We start from the raw sequence: 14,229 nt of genomic DNA on the forward strand, positions 1-14,229 counted from the left end.
AAAGGCGCGGCTCCAGACCCCGCCCGCCCGCCCGCCCCGGGGCTGTGCCGAGCCTGGCGGGGCCACCAGGCGCTCAGCTCCTGCCTGGGCAGGCAGGCGGGGCCGGGCACGGCTATTACGGAGAAGGCCAGAGACGGAAGCAAGGGGGCAGGAGCAGCCGGGAAAGGCTGGCTGGATCCCTGGGACATGCAGGGCAGAGGGGCCGCGGCAGGAAGCAGGGAGATGCAGGGTGGTGACTTTTCAGAGAACCTGCAGAGGCAGATATGCTCGACTCCCAGTGAGACCCCGGCTGGTGACTCTCCTTCCAGTGAACATGCAGATGCAGATGCAAATATAGATGCAGATGTGCTGGATTCCCAGTGAGACACTGGTTGGTGACTTTCCAGTAAACCTGCAGATACAGATGCAGATGTGATGCAGAGGCAAATGCAGATGCACTGGATTCCCAATGAGACACTGGTTGGTGACTTTCCCTCCAGTGAACCTGCAGATGCAGATGCGCTGGACTCCCTTGGTGCTGCCTGCATTGAAATGCAGCTGCTACTGCCATCAGTTGGTGTTAAGCTCTGGGTGGACCAGGAAACCAAGGGGGTACAAGGGCACCCCTGGATCCATCCCTGTGCCCACTGCGGAGCCGGCCTAGTGTCTTCCCATGGGCGGCTCAGGGCAGGGGGCTCCCATCTCGCAGGCCCAAGGGTCATCCCCAGCTCTCCAGAGCTGCCAAACAAAGCCGGGCACCACCAGGCTCTGTGTGGGAGCCACTGCCGCGACGGTTCCCCACGGCCCGCGTTGCAAGGAGGCTGAAATGCTGCCTTGTTCCCAGGTCATTTTCCACAATGTGTCTTTACTCATTGAAAGGTCAGGTCGTTAGCAACGGGTGAAACATGGCAGCAGGAATCAAGGACCAGCTTCAGCCTCACGTCTCCGTATCCCGGCTCTGGAGGCGCGGAGCCCGTCAGACGGCAGGCACGCAGCGGGTATCCCTGCACCACAGAGACCCCGGGGCCGCGCCCGTGCAGGATCCGACCCGGGGACACGGCGGACACCGGGTTTCTTTGGAAGAGCTCGACGTTTGCCCGCCCTGCGCAGGAGACTCGTGACTTTCTCAGCGCTGTCACGAGTTTCATGGTGCCGGGGGGCGACTTTGCTCCTTCCCGGAGAAGGGGGCTATGCCTCCACTGCGGCCCCGTCCCCAGCTCCAGGACAGCCGGCATCGGGGAGAACGAGAAGGCCGCATCCCCGGGCCCAGGCCGAGGCGCTCAGCAGCTGGGGCTGGGGGGCACAAAAGGCGGCGGAACGCGAGCGGCGGGACGCGGTTTCCGGAGCGGGGGACTGCTTGGGGCGCTGCACCAAGGCGCCGGAAGCGGCGGCGGGAGGACTTCCGGTCTGGAGCCGGCGTCCGTCTGGCGGCGTCCGGGCTGCTCCGGGGCGGCGGCCGCCATGGAGGAGCCCGAGATGCAGCTCAAAGTGAAGAAAGGTAGCGGGGCGCCGCGCCCGGGGGCGGGGGAACAGCTTCCGGGTCAAGGGTGTCACACTCCAAAGGGTCCGGGTCGTGGGTCGGGGTGTCACACTCCCAGGGGTTGGGGTCAAGCGGTGTCACACTCCCAGGGGTCAGGGTCGGGGGACAAGGGGTGTCTGCCCCCCGGGGGTTCGACTCCACGCCCCAGCACAGTCTGCCCCTGTGGGCACATGCACACGGTTGGTTCAGCAAAGCTTGGCACTTCCCTACGGCGCCGATGCTGCAGCGATGCAAGCGCCGCAGCAGTTGAGCTCTCACCAGCGAAACGGAAGCTGGACAACAAAACCACTTCCCTTATAAAGGGACCAGTAAAAACACTTGAATTTCGTTACCGAAAGAAAGCGGGCGGCTTGCTTCCGGCTGCGCTGACGACTCGTCAGTTGTAGGAGAACGCTGCAAAAAGCGCCCAGCGCTTTTATTTGCATTTGAAACCCAGGAGGAATCCACAGCTGCTGCGGAAAGGCTGCTCCTGGCAGCTGCCTCCGGTCTCTGTGCTGCAAGGCACCGTTAGGGAAAAGGGGAAGTGAGGGGGCGCGGGGCTTTTCCAGCTCCCAGGGGAAAGAAGAACTGCTCACAGGCTGCTGAGCTCACAAGCTGGAACTGGGGCTCGTGCGTCCTCGGTGCGTGGTGCCGGGCGTACCGGCTGGGCTGTGCGCACAGCACGTGTCGGTGAGCAAGGCTGCTGCTAGTCTGCGTGGCAGCCGGCCTGTGGGTCACAGCCAGCCTTGCTGTGCCAGGAGCTGCGGAGGCATGTAGTGAGAGCTTCCAGTCCAGAGGTGAAGGGACCTACCTGGGGCCAGCCAGTATGCCCAGAGCGTGGAGGAAACCCTGGAGCTGTCGCAGCCTGGGTACAGGAGAGCTTGGAGGCAGACATCTCCGTGTGCTCTGCTTGTGCTGTGATGCGGCAGCAGGAGGGCTAGTGATTTCAGAGGCCAGGGACTCTGCCCGTGTCCCATAACCAGCTGCTGCCCTCCCCTTAGTTACAGACAAGTTCACCGAGAGCATGTACATCCTGGCCAACGAGCCGTCGGTCGCGCTCTACCGGCTGCAAGAGCACGTGAGGCGGTCGCTGCCTGAGCTGGCCCAGCACAAGGTGAGTTGTGCTCTGAGCTGGGAGCCCCGGGCTGGAGGGAGTAGAAAATAGCAGCCTGCAGCTGTGCGCCTGCCCTGGCCGACTGCACACGGAGAGCAGATGCTTCAGTGCCAGCCCTGCCGCCTCCCCTGCCAGTCAGAGCTCAGCAGGGGCACTGCTACAGGAGTAGCTCACTGCCTCGGGCCTATGCTAATGCCCTGTCAGGCCCCATTTCTTACCTTTACTTCATAGCCTGGGCATCCAAACAAACCGGAGTTGTGGCACTTTATTATTCAATTATTTATTGACTTCTCCCAGGCACGCTCAAGCATGTGTCCATGCAGGGAGGGCTGCAGAGATTCCCGTGCCACACATGCAGGCCTGGCTGGGCTGTGCTGCTGTGAGTGGGGAAATGCTTGTAGTGTTGTTCCTGAGCTGTTGCTCACCTTGATTTAATCCACATAGCTCCTGTTGCAGGGAACGTGCCCTGAGCAACAGGGAATGGAGCAAACCATCTGGCCAGCCCGGCAGAAGGAAGAGATCAGCTGCCATTGCTGAGGGGGCATAGGCAGGCCAACGGGGAGGACGGCAGCATGAGAGCCAGGTGCAGGGTGGTGTTAGACTGTGGGCGCATCAAGGCAGGGATACCTCCTAGTTTTGGGTCCCTGGTTTTCTCCCCCTTCCCTGCAGAGCTGGGATGGCTCTCTAGAGTCAGCTTGGGCCATGTTCCTGGCTGCTGCTGTCTCAAGGCCTTGGACTAGAGTAGCTGGTGTTTCTTACTTCCTCTTGACCTGACAGCCAGGGGGGTCAGGCAGCCAAAGCCCCCACCACTGGTCCCTCTCCATGCTAAAGTTGCAGCTGTAGGTGTTGGCATGTAGCATGGACACATCTGAGCTCAGCCTTGTGGTCTGTCCTGACAGCCTGACACTGGGGTCACCTCAGACAAGTGATGTGTTGTCCCAAGAGGATCCAGGACAACATGTAGCCACAGGTGTGTCCCACCCTCCTTAGCTGCAGCATACGTCTGCAGTAGTCGTCAGCCTGGACTGCACTTGGCTGGTGTCAGTAGCTCCAGGATGGTGAACCTGGGTCCCAGTCTGTTCCCAGCAATTTCCTCACCTGGCTGGATGCTGATGTGCATCTTCATAATGCCCCTGGCTTCCAAGGTGCTGCCAGTAAACCAGGAGTACCTGAGAGCAGAGCAGGCACCGCAGGCTGAGCCTGTGCTGCATCTGGTCTCTAGAATAGTTCCCAGGTTTCATCCCAGTTGTCAGTGATGGAGCAAAGAAGTGGGGAGATGGAGAAAAGAGGATTCATTGCATCAGGGCAGCGACGGCTACACAGACACCTACTGTGACCTGTCGCTGCACCACCTCAGCTTGGCTCGACCCGTCCCTGGGGTTCAACAGGGAACAGTTTCTAATAAGCCACAGTGTCATGTCTGCCATGGTCACAGGTGCCCCAGCTGCCTGGGATCCATTCCCTGTGAGTCAGGTGTAAGCTGTGTTTAAACTCTTCCCTGCTGACCAATGGATTCCAGATGCTGAGCGTTCCCGCTGGCTCCCCCTAACAAGGTCTCTGCTGGCAGACAGAGAGCAGAAGAGCCAGTCTGATGCTCACTTTATTACTCAGTTCACAAGCGGCTGTTTGAAATGAAGAAGGGCTCAGCCGTCATCACTGCTGGCACCTTTAACAAGATCTGGATGGGTTCTGTCAGCTGCTTTGCCAGGGCCCGTCGGCTCCATGCAGGCCTCGCAAGTTTGCACGGGCTGAGGGTGTCAGACCGGTTGTGCTTCAGGCACCCGCTGTCAGGGCTGATTTAACTCAAACCTGCCTCTACGTCATGACTTTGCTTCTTGTTACTTCTTAGAAGACTTAAAGCAAAGGGAGCTTTTGCAAGTGCCACGCCTGTGGTGGGAAGGACACTAGATGTCAAGGAATCAGCATCCCGGTCTAGTGAGGCATGTTCGTAGCAACAGCACTGGGGCTTGGGGGGATGGATCAAAGGAAGCTTTGCTAGGGTGGTGGCCTGAGGTCATTGGTCCATGACAGGACAACCTTTTGTGTCCTCTCAAGAGCTGACTGCCTAGCGCCTTAAGCTTTGCTGTGGCACCAGCTCTGGCTGGGGACCCAGGAATGGTCTCCCAAGGAAAGTGTTGGTAGTCCCATTACTCGGACAATTTAAAACTCAAGTGGCCATGATGCAAAGAAAAGTGCTGCAAGGGAAAATGTGGCACAGGCTTGGGGCAGATTAGGAGGAGGTAATCCGCTTTCCCTCCCTGTCTGTGGAGATGTGGGTTTAGACATTCCCAGAGGCTTTAAAGATAGGGATAAAGCGGTGTGGGGAAGGCTGGTGCAGGGAGAAGGTGACCTCTGTGCCGGCACAACAAGCAACTTCTCTGATTGATTAAAATCATCTTAATACCCTCCTGCATCTCCAACTCTCCAGGCAGACTTAACACTTAACTCCTCGCTGATAAGATACGGGCGACACGGGGCCGGGTGCTCCCCGGTGCTGGCACTGGGCTGCTAAGCCCTGCTCCTGCCTTTCCCCTGATCTCACAGGAGCCCAGGACTCCTCATTAATTTGCTGCCGCACTCCCCTAATTCATTGTTAGCGCTTGGCTATATCATTAGCTGGCTTTAGTGATTAACTGCATCCGAGGAACTGTCCTGGGAGTTCTGAGAAAGGGCATTGAGAGGAGATTAAGAAGTCCGGAGCTGGCGGGGGGGGGGGGTACAGGCTCCTGTTCCTAATGAAGGGCATGAAAGCCCCAGGAAGCATTGAGAGTGCTGGAAACAGGCATCACAACCTGGCCCCAGACACAAGCAATGTGTGAAACAAGTGGAGACAAAAGGCAGGCTGCTCGGGGAGTGATGTGGCTTGGCCACCCCTCTGCTGGACCTGATCTCCCATGCTCTCCCCCCAGCCCCATTTCACTGTGTCCTCCCTCCTGAGCAGAGGGTCAGTACTGAACCCCTGGGTCAGGGTAGGTGAAGGCTGCTTGCTTCAGGGCAAGGCACATAAAATGACTCAGTGGCCACAGCTGCGCTGGACTTGGGTTGAGCACATCTCCCCATTGGACCAGCAGCGCTGTCCCTAGGTGCATGGAGGACCTGGGAGTGGGCCGTCTGGGTCACGGGGAAAGCATTTGCCTGCCCAGCAGACACCAGCCCTGTTGCTTTTGTGACACAAGGTTCATTCTGCTTTCTCTGTGATTTGCCTTGCAGTCAGACATGCAGAGCTGGGAGGAGCAGAGCCAAGGGGCCATCTACACTGTGGAATATGCCTGCAGGTACCTGACAGGGCTGGCAAGACTTTGGAGACTGCACTTCTCTGGGCAACGACCCTGCCCTGCGTAAGCAGGAGGAGCTGGTCAAGGCTGAAGCCGAGTCTCCAGCTCACCCTCCCCAACTCAGGTTGCTGGTGTCTTCACAACTTCAGCACATGGGTGCTCAAACCCCGCTGACCGACCATGGCTCAGCTCTGTGCTGAGTGTACCCTCCTGGCTGCTAGCAACAGGAGTTCTTGTGGGTTACTCCTGAATTGATGAGTAACCTGTTGGGGACGGGTAGGGGAACCAGGTGTGTCTCTGTTGAGCCAAGAGCTCCAAAAAAAGACACCTCTGCATGCTCCCAGATGGCACAGGCCAACATTGCCATGGGCAACACAGAGCCATTTGCACCAGTGCAGAATGAGCATCGGCACTACAGAAATGGGGCTGGAGGCAGTGTCTGCTTCCTTCAGACTGATGTAGGTGCAAGACAGGGGCGAGTCAAGCCTGAACTGGCACTAACTGGCCTCACCTCAGCAGAGAGGAGGGCCAGGAGGGCACTGTCAGCACTGACTGCCTTCAATGCAGCATGGGCCTGTTGGTCCCTCCCAGCAAACCCACCCACTCACTAGCACTGGAAGGTTCAAAGTGCCGCATGAAGCTGGAGCTCCTTGTGAGCTACGCCCTTGCCTGGGAGCATGTGTTTTCTACTGCAGTGCTGCCCCAAAGCTCTTAACCATCTCCTCTCCCTCCTGCCCCATCTGTTGCAGTGCCATAAAGAACATGACTGACAGCAGCGTGTACTTCAAGAGCATCGACGGGCTGCTCAAGCAGGCCATCGCCATGAAGGATCAGCTGAACGCAGCACAGGGCCGCAGGTAGTGCAGGCACCTGACCCCGAGGCTGCTGACCACCTGCCCGAGTCTCAGCAACATCTGTTCTGCCAGCCAGAGGCTTCTGCAACTATCGCACTGCCGCATGCAAACGGGCTGAGCAGTTCTGGCAGTAACACAACCTCCTGCTAGTATTTAATAGAACGAGTGGCTCATGCAGCAGGGAAGCTGAGATTCTGTTTACTTGGCAAAGAAAACAGCTTGTTTACAAAGGGTTCACTGCAGCATAACACAGCCCCTTGGAATTAAAAAAGGGGGTTGTTTTGCTGGCTGGTAGCATTCCTTCGTGGACGTGTGCTCCATGATGTTGGCATCCTGTACTAACAGTGTTGCTGGGTCAAAGGGAAGAGAAGCAGGGTCAAGGGCTGGATTGGGGGCTTGTCACTTGGCACTTGCATAGCTGTCGGGTGGGGGGTTGATTGTGGAGCTGGAAGATTTGCTCTGATTGCAGCCTGAACAAAGCTACTAAAGTGTCTGGCACTAGCTAGTCTGAGTCTGGTGTGTTCATTCCCCCAGGGCCTCAAAAGCACAGCTGGCTCCTGGCTGCCCTCGCCACCTTCCTGCTGGCTTTGAATGTCCCGTCCCTGCTTCAGAGCTGAGGCTGGCAGTGCCAGGGGCTGGGCAAAAGGATGTTTGTGGCTGTGGGCTCCCTTGCTTTGCTATGCTGCTGGTTTGCCAGCAGCTGCCCCTCACCTAAACCCCAAGGATTGTTTCCAGCTCTCACATTTCATGGGGAACGTGGCCCCGGAACTTGTGGTGCCCCCATCCCTGGAGGCCTGGCTGGCTGACACACCTGCTAGCAAAGGGGGCAGGCCGCAGCTCTATCTCCATGGGCCACGCTTGACCTCCGTCGCACCCATGCCCTGGTTTAGAAGCAGCATTGGAAGAAGCCTGGTATGTTCTGCCTGTTCTTCAAGTACTGACGTCCAAATCGCCTGGTGGGCTGTTTTCTTTGAGCTCTGCTGCCCCACATGCCACAAGTCCTCCTGCCAGCTCCTGCCTGCAGACAAGCCTGGCTTTCCTCTGCCTGCAGCCCAGGTCGGTGCTCTCTGGAGCTACTGGTGAGACATCCCCGCCTTCCGCAGAGCCTGCTGCTTGGTCAGCCTGCTCTTGCTTGGGAGCCTCTGGCCTGCGCCTGTTTCCAGGCTGATAGCGCTGGGCATCAGTGCTGCAGCCTCACCGGCTGTCCCTCCTTCAGTTGATGCAGTTGCTGAGACTTGCGTGCTGCAAAGGGAGAGCACGGTTTATTTTGCACAGGGCCTTCCTGGCTCCTCAGTGGTAATAGGCTGCCCTGTAGGGTGTTTCTGGCTGGGTCTTGGCCTCCAAAATGCCTGAGCTCTCAGGTCTCGGCGTTCTGCTGGAAGATCGTCGGGTGCCCTGAGATGGGCACTGGGCAGCCCTCACCCAGGGGCAAGGCTGCAGGGTCCTCTTAGAGGCAAACTGTGCAGGGGGGTGCTGGGAGCCTGGCAAGCGTTGGGTAATAGCAAGAAGAGGCGAAGGTGGGATGCTGAGGCCCTGATAAACTCCTTTCCCTGTAACAGCCCCTCGCTGGTCACTCCAGGGCTCCAAAGGGCCATCCAGCCAGCCCTGCTCCTGCCCCACTGTGGAGAGGGTTAGAGGCATTGCAGGGTGGCACCAGGCTGTAGCCTTGCAGAGCCAGCGCCCTGCCTGTGAGCAGGCGGCCTGTTGCCAAGCTGGCTAGCAGACAAGGTGCTGGTGGGAGAGGGCACGGGCAGGAGCTGCCAGCCAGCGATGGGAGGCAGATAGAGCTTTCCGTGCCCCCACAAACCCCTCTGGGTGGGAGGAGGAGGAGGCAGGGAGTGGAACCAAGTCCCTTCTCATGGCAAGTCAGTTGATTCCCCCACTTCAGGTGGGTTTAGGGAGGCCGGGGATGGGCTGAGCCAGGACCAGCTTGGCGTGAGCTCCAGGAGAGATGCCGGCCTGGGCGGCGGGGCGGGTGGCTGACCGGGACCAAACGCTCCTGCTCCGGGCTCACACCAGGGTCGAATCCTTCCCGGTGGCCACCGGCTTGCGTGCCAGAACATTCTTCATCTCCTGCGTGACCCCGTTCCAGGGCTTGCCCTGCACCTGCAGCAGGCCGGACTCCGCCGACAGCGTCCGGTGGGTCCTGGGCAGGCTGCAGCTCCCTTCGGGCAGGGCCCCAGGGCTCCCTGCCGAGCTGACGGTGCTGCTGCCTGGCGAGGCAAAGGGGGCCTTCCGCTCCAGGAACGGTGGGTAGGAAAACTCCCGGTGGATCTCCGGCCGGGGCCGGGGCCCAGCCACATTCTTGCTGTTGTTGAGGTGGCGGGCGGGAGCCTCGCCGTGCTGGGCAGAGTCGTTCTCGTAGAGGGTGTGGGAGAGCTGGGTCCGGCCACGCCGTGCCACCTGCTTGGCCCGGACCAGGGCATGCGTCACTGTGATGAGCAGGACGAGGATGCCCGAGGACAGGATGCAGGCGCCAGTGATGCCCGTCTCCATCTCAAAGAGCAGCAGCATGTAGATGGCGAGAGCTGGAAGGGGGGGAGAAGGTGTCAGCGCAGAGGCTGCCACAGCCTTCCTGTTCGCCATGTCGGTTGGCCACCAGCTCTCCAGGGTCGTGGGGCAAACTCCTGCCTCCGCAGGGGAATCACCCTTTGCTCCTGGTCTGCAGGCAGAGGCTTGGTGAGAGGGGCAGGACCCAGCCTGGATCAGACGCGCGTGCTCCCCAGGACCAGGCTGTTGGGGTTTGCAGGGGGCAACAGCACTTGCCTGTTAAGTAGATGGAGACTCCACAGCAGAACAAGCCAACGGCCACGTGGCGAATGGTCCGGCTGTCCAGGAGGAACCAGTCAGCCCTGCAAGGAGAACCATCACGGTCTGTGTGCAGGGCAGGCTCTCTCCCCTTCCCTTGCCCACTCCCTCAGCCATCGCTGTGTTGACTGAGGGCAAGCCCAAAATGCAACCCCCTTGCAATGACGGACAGCCCTAAAAGGGTTCAGCCCTGAGGGGGCATCAGCCCCCTTTGGCCAAGGTGACCAGCGCCTGCTTCCCAGCCACCTCTGCCAGGGCACAGCTGGCTCAGACCCGGCCCTGGTAACAAGGTGCGTCTGCAGAGCTGGCAAGCGCGGCCCTGGGGGGTTTCTGATGGGAGCACTGGTATTGCTGGGAAAGGGGCCAACTCTGCCATGGTGGTGGCTAGCACCTTTCTGAGCTGTCACAGTCTTTCCTTCGAACCCCCCCCCCATGTTCATGCTCCAGCTTCCCAGCTCAAGACGGCTTTGAAATGCGACAAAAGCATTTGGAGCGCAGGGAGCCCGATGGAGACGTCACCAAGCCACAGAAACCAAATGCTTCCATGAAACCAGGCCACGTTTTTATCTGTGCCTTGGGTTCCCAGCCGGCCTTGCTACCCGGGGACGCTCCGTCTCCGCCTGGGCCGGGGTCCTGTTTTACCAGCTCAGGTTTTCAGAGGCGGGCAAGTTTCAAGGCTTTTGAATGGCAATTTCAAGGAGCTGCGAGGCCACGTGAGGGCACCGGTTTCTCCTTCCTTTAACAAACCCCTGGGGAGGGAAGAGCCTCAGCGACTTGGGCAAGGTCCCGTGTATTTTCATCCTCTGGGTTCAGTGTCTTTGCCTGGCTCGGAGCCCAGGCCTGGTGTCTCCAGCCGCGTCCTGCAAGAGCACTGCCTCACGTGTGCACGTATCCAAGGCCCTGCTCCTTTCTACGTCTCCATTTGATCCCCCACACAAGAGCAGCTGAACCCTCCCGCTCTGACCGGCCAGCTCGCTCCAGCCTGCACACACCGTCCCTTTCGGTCTCCCCAGCCCAGCTTGGCGGACAGCATTTGTTGCTCCAGAGACCAGGACAGCTCGATGAATAGCTGTCCTTGTCCACCGTGCCAGCGCTGCCCTAGATGGTTTGTTTCCTCGCCGTGACCTCGAGGACCTCCGCGCTCCAGTTCTGGCCGCGGAGGCCGCCCGCGCTGACGGGAGCCAGCGTTGCAGCTAGCTGTGTAAGCGGGGCCCGGTTGTTCCCAGCAGCCGGGCTGGTTTGCAACACAACCGGGCTCGTAAGCACTGGGGCAGGGGCTGGTGAATGCGGCCCTCGGTTGGGACCATCAGCCGCTACTACGAGGTGCGGAGCTGGTGTCCCCCTGGGGTGAAGCTCCGGATCCATCCCCAGCACCGCACACTTGTCCGACCTTGACCCCAGGGTCAAAGGGAGCTCAGCTTCCAAAGCCCAGGCAGCCCCTGGCTTCCCGCTGGCAGCATATGGCCAGGTCGTGGCTGCTGCAGGGTGGATGTCTTTGCACAGGGAGCGGGGCCAGCCCCAGGCCAGCGCCTTGCACCATGGACCTGCCTTCAGACAGGAGCCTTGCCCTGGGGGGGCCGGAAGAGCAGGGCCTGGGGAGCGGCTGTCCCAGGGGAGCTGGGAACCCCGTCTCCGGGACCGGGAGAGGAGCAGCTGCAGGGGATGGGGCTCCAGCGCCTCCTTTGCTCTCCCGCCGGGGAGGAGCCGGGTGCCCGGAGGGCCAGGCCCTCTGCAGGCAGTGGCACCGATCCCTGTGCACTTGCCCCAGCCTAGGGCCACAGGCAAGGCCGAGCCAACGGAGAGGAGCCCCCAGCCCTGGCCCGGCAGGGAGACGAGGCTGCCCCCCGCTCTCTCCTGGCCCATCTGTTGTTGTCCTTAAACACGGCGCTGCCAGGCGTCAGGAGCCACTAATAGACCCTGGCTGAGCTCCCGCGCCGCGCGGCTCGTTGGGGGAAGAGAAGCCACTTTGTGTTATTAATTACACGATTGGGGGATTAGCGGGAGGGGAGGAACGGGCTCCCGGCTGGGGCTATTGAGCGCCGAGCTGGAAACTGGAGCAGTAATTCAGGGTGACAGGCCCAGCGTGGGAAAGAGCCTGGGACGTGAGCGGATCCCTAATGACCCGGAGCTGGCGGCTGGGGACAGGGCTGGGGCACAATAGGGAGGTGCCGTTCGGGGGCTCGCTGGGGGCAAGCCGCCCCCTTAACTCTTTCCTGCCGAGATGTTTGTACAAGAGCAGCAGCAGCCGCTGCAGGGGCTGGGCGCAGTTTGCAACTGGGCAGCATCAAAATGGTTGGATGGCTCCCCACACGCATAGGCACATACACACACACATGCATCTCCGTGGCAAGGGGACCCGATTCCCCCCCAGCATTGCAAATGGGAGCCAGAGGCACAAACAAAGTGTCTTGCATGGGGTCAACTAGTGAAAGCAAGGGCAGAACCCGGCCTGCCGGGGGACAGGCTGCCTCTCCGGGGCCCATCGTCCTCTGGGCTCACGGGGGACTCTGGTGGAGTCGTGGCAGGCCCCCACAGCCCTGCGGAGCTGGGTGAGGCAGCAGTGCAAACTGCTCGGGGCAAATCATTCTGGGAGCAACCTTCTTCACCCCAAATGGGCCAAGGTGCCCCGCGGGGAGCAGGGACTTGCCCTGCCTCCACCAGCGGCAACAGACTGCCCTCTGCCACCAGGAATCACCAGCTGCCCCCAACCTCTTGCACTAACCAAACTCGTGGCACCTTTCTCGGCTCACCTGGGAAGGCAGGATTCCCACGGCTGAGCCCTTGCCAACGCAACAGCTCTCTCTCTGCAGCTCAGACACAGGATCGAGCCACGCTCTTGCCGATGCTTTGCACGGAGGGCGGGATGCTACTCCACTCCTCTGTGTTCCCCTGCACATGCATCTCAGGGCAGCACGTGCTCTGCACTCAGGCAGCGACCGCCACAGCCCCCCAGCTCTCTACTGAGCCACAGCCCCCCACCCCATACGCAACTTTGGCGCCCTCCCTCCTGCATGCATGAGCTTGCATGGAGCCGTCTAATTAGCTGGTCAGCCTGTTTCAGCTCTGCCAGCATCCTGGAGGTGAAAGCAGCGTGAGAGCCCAGGCTGGCACCAGGTGTCGAGCTGAGTTTCCAATGGGTCGGGAATATTTCACTCCAACAGCCCTGCAGCAGGAAGCTCCGTTTCTGCACAGTCCAAGGTGTCCACGAGAAGCGTCTGCAGAATCGGACATGTTCACTTGGGAGGACTGAAGTGAGATGCTAGTTCTGGGCGAGTCGGACCCACGTTGGACTGATCTCAGCCATGCAGTGCCCCGTGTCATGGGTGCCGGAGCTTGGGACCCGCTTGTGATCTCTGTGCTGGGCTCCCCAAGTGGCCCCATCTCCCATGGGGCTGTGCATCTGCCCCCGACTGAGCTGTGCAGGGCGCCGAGTCGCTGAGCCACGGTCTCGATGCATTTCAGAGCTCCATATTTGCAAAAACCAGTTATTTTTGCCTCCCAAGCCCAGCGAGGCCAACTCAGCCCTGCACCAAGGATGCCTTCAACTGCTCCAGGTCTGGGAGGGGACGGGAGGTGTTTCCAGAAGTGCTGGTGCAGCTGTAAACCCGCTGGCAATGGTTAAGTTGACACGTGTCGTGGTTAACGGCCCAGGGCCCTGCCTCGGTCGGTTCCCTGCAGGTCACCTTTGAATGCCCCGGGACGCCGGCAGAAGAGGCTGGCAAGGGCCGGGGGGAGGAGTGGGCTCCAGGCTACGGACCTGGGCCCTCACCCACGGATCTTGCTTCCGGGCGTTGTGCCTCCTGTTGTCAAACCCTCCTGCAATGTGGGGGGCCGGTGCCATCCTTGGGGAGGGGAAAGGACAAGGTCTGGCTCCCAGCCAGCTGCTGCTGCAGGTAACCGGGCTCTCTGCTGACCCCAGAGCCTGCGGGACCAGCTGGAAGTGGGCGTGGAGCCAGGCTGGCCGAGGGGCCTGCAGCAGCCGAGGGCAGGGCCAGCCCCAGGATGGGCCCCTCCATCACCTGCAGGAGGGCTCTGGTCTTGGGCCCCCCAGGTGCTTGCAGGCAAGTGGCTGGAAACCACTGCGGGAGGCTAAAAAAGCCAACGCTCCACCAACTTATTGCGTCTCTCAGCTTGTGCACTGTGAGGGGACCGGCTGCCCGTGGTGGTGACCCCTCTAGCCCGGGCTTCTGCTCCAGTAGTTTCTCCCAGGCGGGCGTTGCCGTGTGTCTGAGATGCACCCTGTCATACTGGATCCTCCACGCGCATCTACCAAGGATATTAGCAGGTGTTCAGAGGGAGGGAGGGCCGCACCCAGAGGGTGGTAGTGGATGGGTCCTTCTCAACCTGGAGGGATGTGGGCAGTGGGGTCCCCCAGGGCTCGGTCCTTGGGCCCGCGCTATTCAACATCTTCATCAGTGATTTGGACGAGGGGGTGCAAAGCACCCTGTTCAAGTTTGCTGATGACACTAAGATGTGGGGGGATGTGGGCACGCTAGAAGGGAGGAATAGGCTACAGTCGGACCTGGACAGGCTACAAGGGTGGGCGGATGAGAACAGGATGGGATTCAACACAGACAAGTGCAAGGTGCTGCACCTGGGGAGGAACAACCGGCACCATACCTACAGGTTGGGGAACTCCCCTCTTGTCAGCACGGAGGTGGAAAAGGATCTGGGAGTCAT

At 60.3% G+C, this 14,229-nt stretch overlaps 2 protein-coding genes across 2 annotated transcripts in view; one reads left to right on the forward strand and one right to left on the reverse strand.

Annotated features, from left to right (window-relative positions):
- Positions 1–1,325: 1,325 nt before the first annotated feature.
- On the forward strand, positions 1,326–7,030 carry BORCS8 (BLOC-1 related complex subunit 8). The gene is made up of 4 exons (XM_019513601.1): positions 1,326–1,477; positions 2,500–2,612; positions 5,823–5,887; positions 6,637–7,030. Exons 1-4 carry the CDS (start codon positions 1,441–1,443, stop codon positions 6,746–6,748), a joined length of 327 nt encoding a protein of 108 aa, XP_019369146.1. The 5' UTR covers positions 1,326–1,440; the 3' UTR covers positions 6,749–7,030.
- The window catches only part of TMEM221 (transmembrane protein 221), a 14,743-nt gene continuing 7,437 nt past the window's right edge, over positions 6,924–14,229 (reverse strand). Inside the window, exons 2-3 of the mRNA XM_019513174.1 lie at positions 9,508–9,593; positions 6,924–9,269 (exon numbers count right to left, since the gene is read on the reverse strand). Coding sequence (XP_019368719.1) covers positions 8,752–9,269; positions 9,508–9,593 — 604 coding nt within the window. The 3' untranslated portion in view covers positions 6,924–8,751. The remainder of the gene's footprint in view (positions 9,270–9,507; positions 9,594–14,229) is intronic.

The sequence above is a fragment of the Gavialis gangeticus genome, unplaced genomic scaffold (genome assembly GCF_001723915.1).
Source record: "Gavialis gangeticus isolate Ggan-Ray unplaced genomic scaffold, GavGan_comp1, whole genome shotgun sequence".
Taxonomy (NCBI): domain Eukaryota; kingdom Metazoa; phylum Chordata; order Crocodylia; family Gavialidae; genus Gavialis; species Gavialis gangeticus.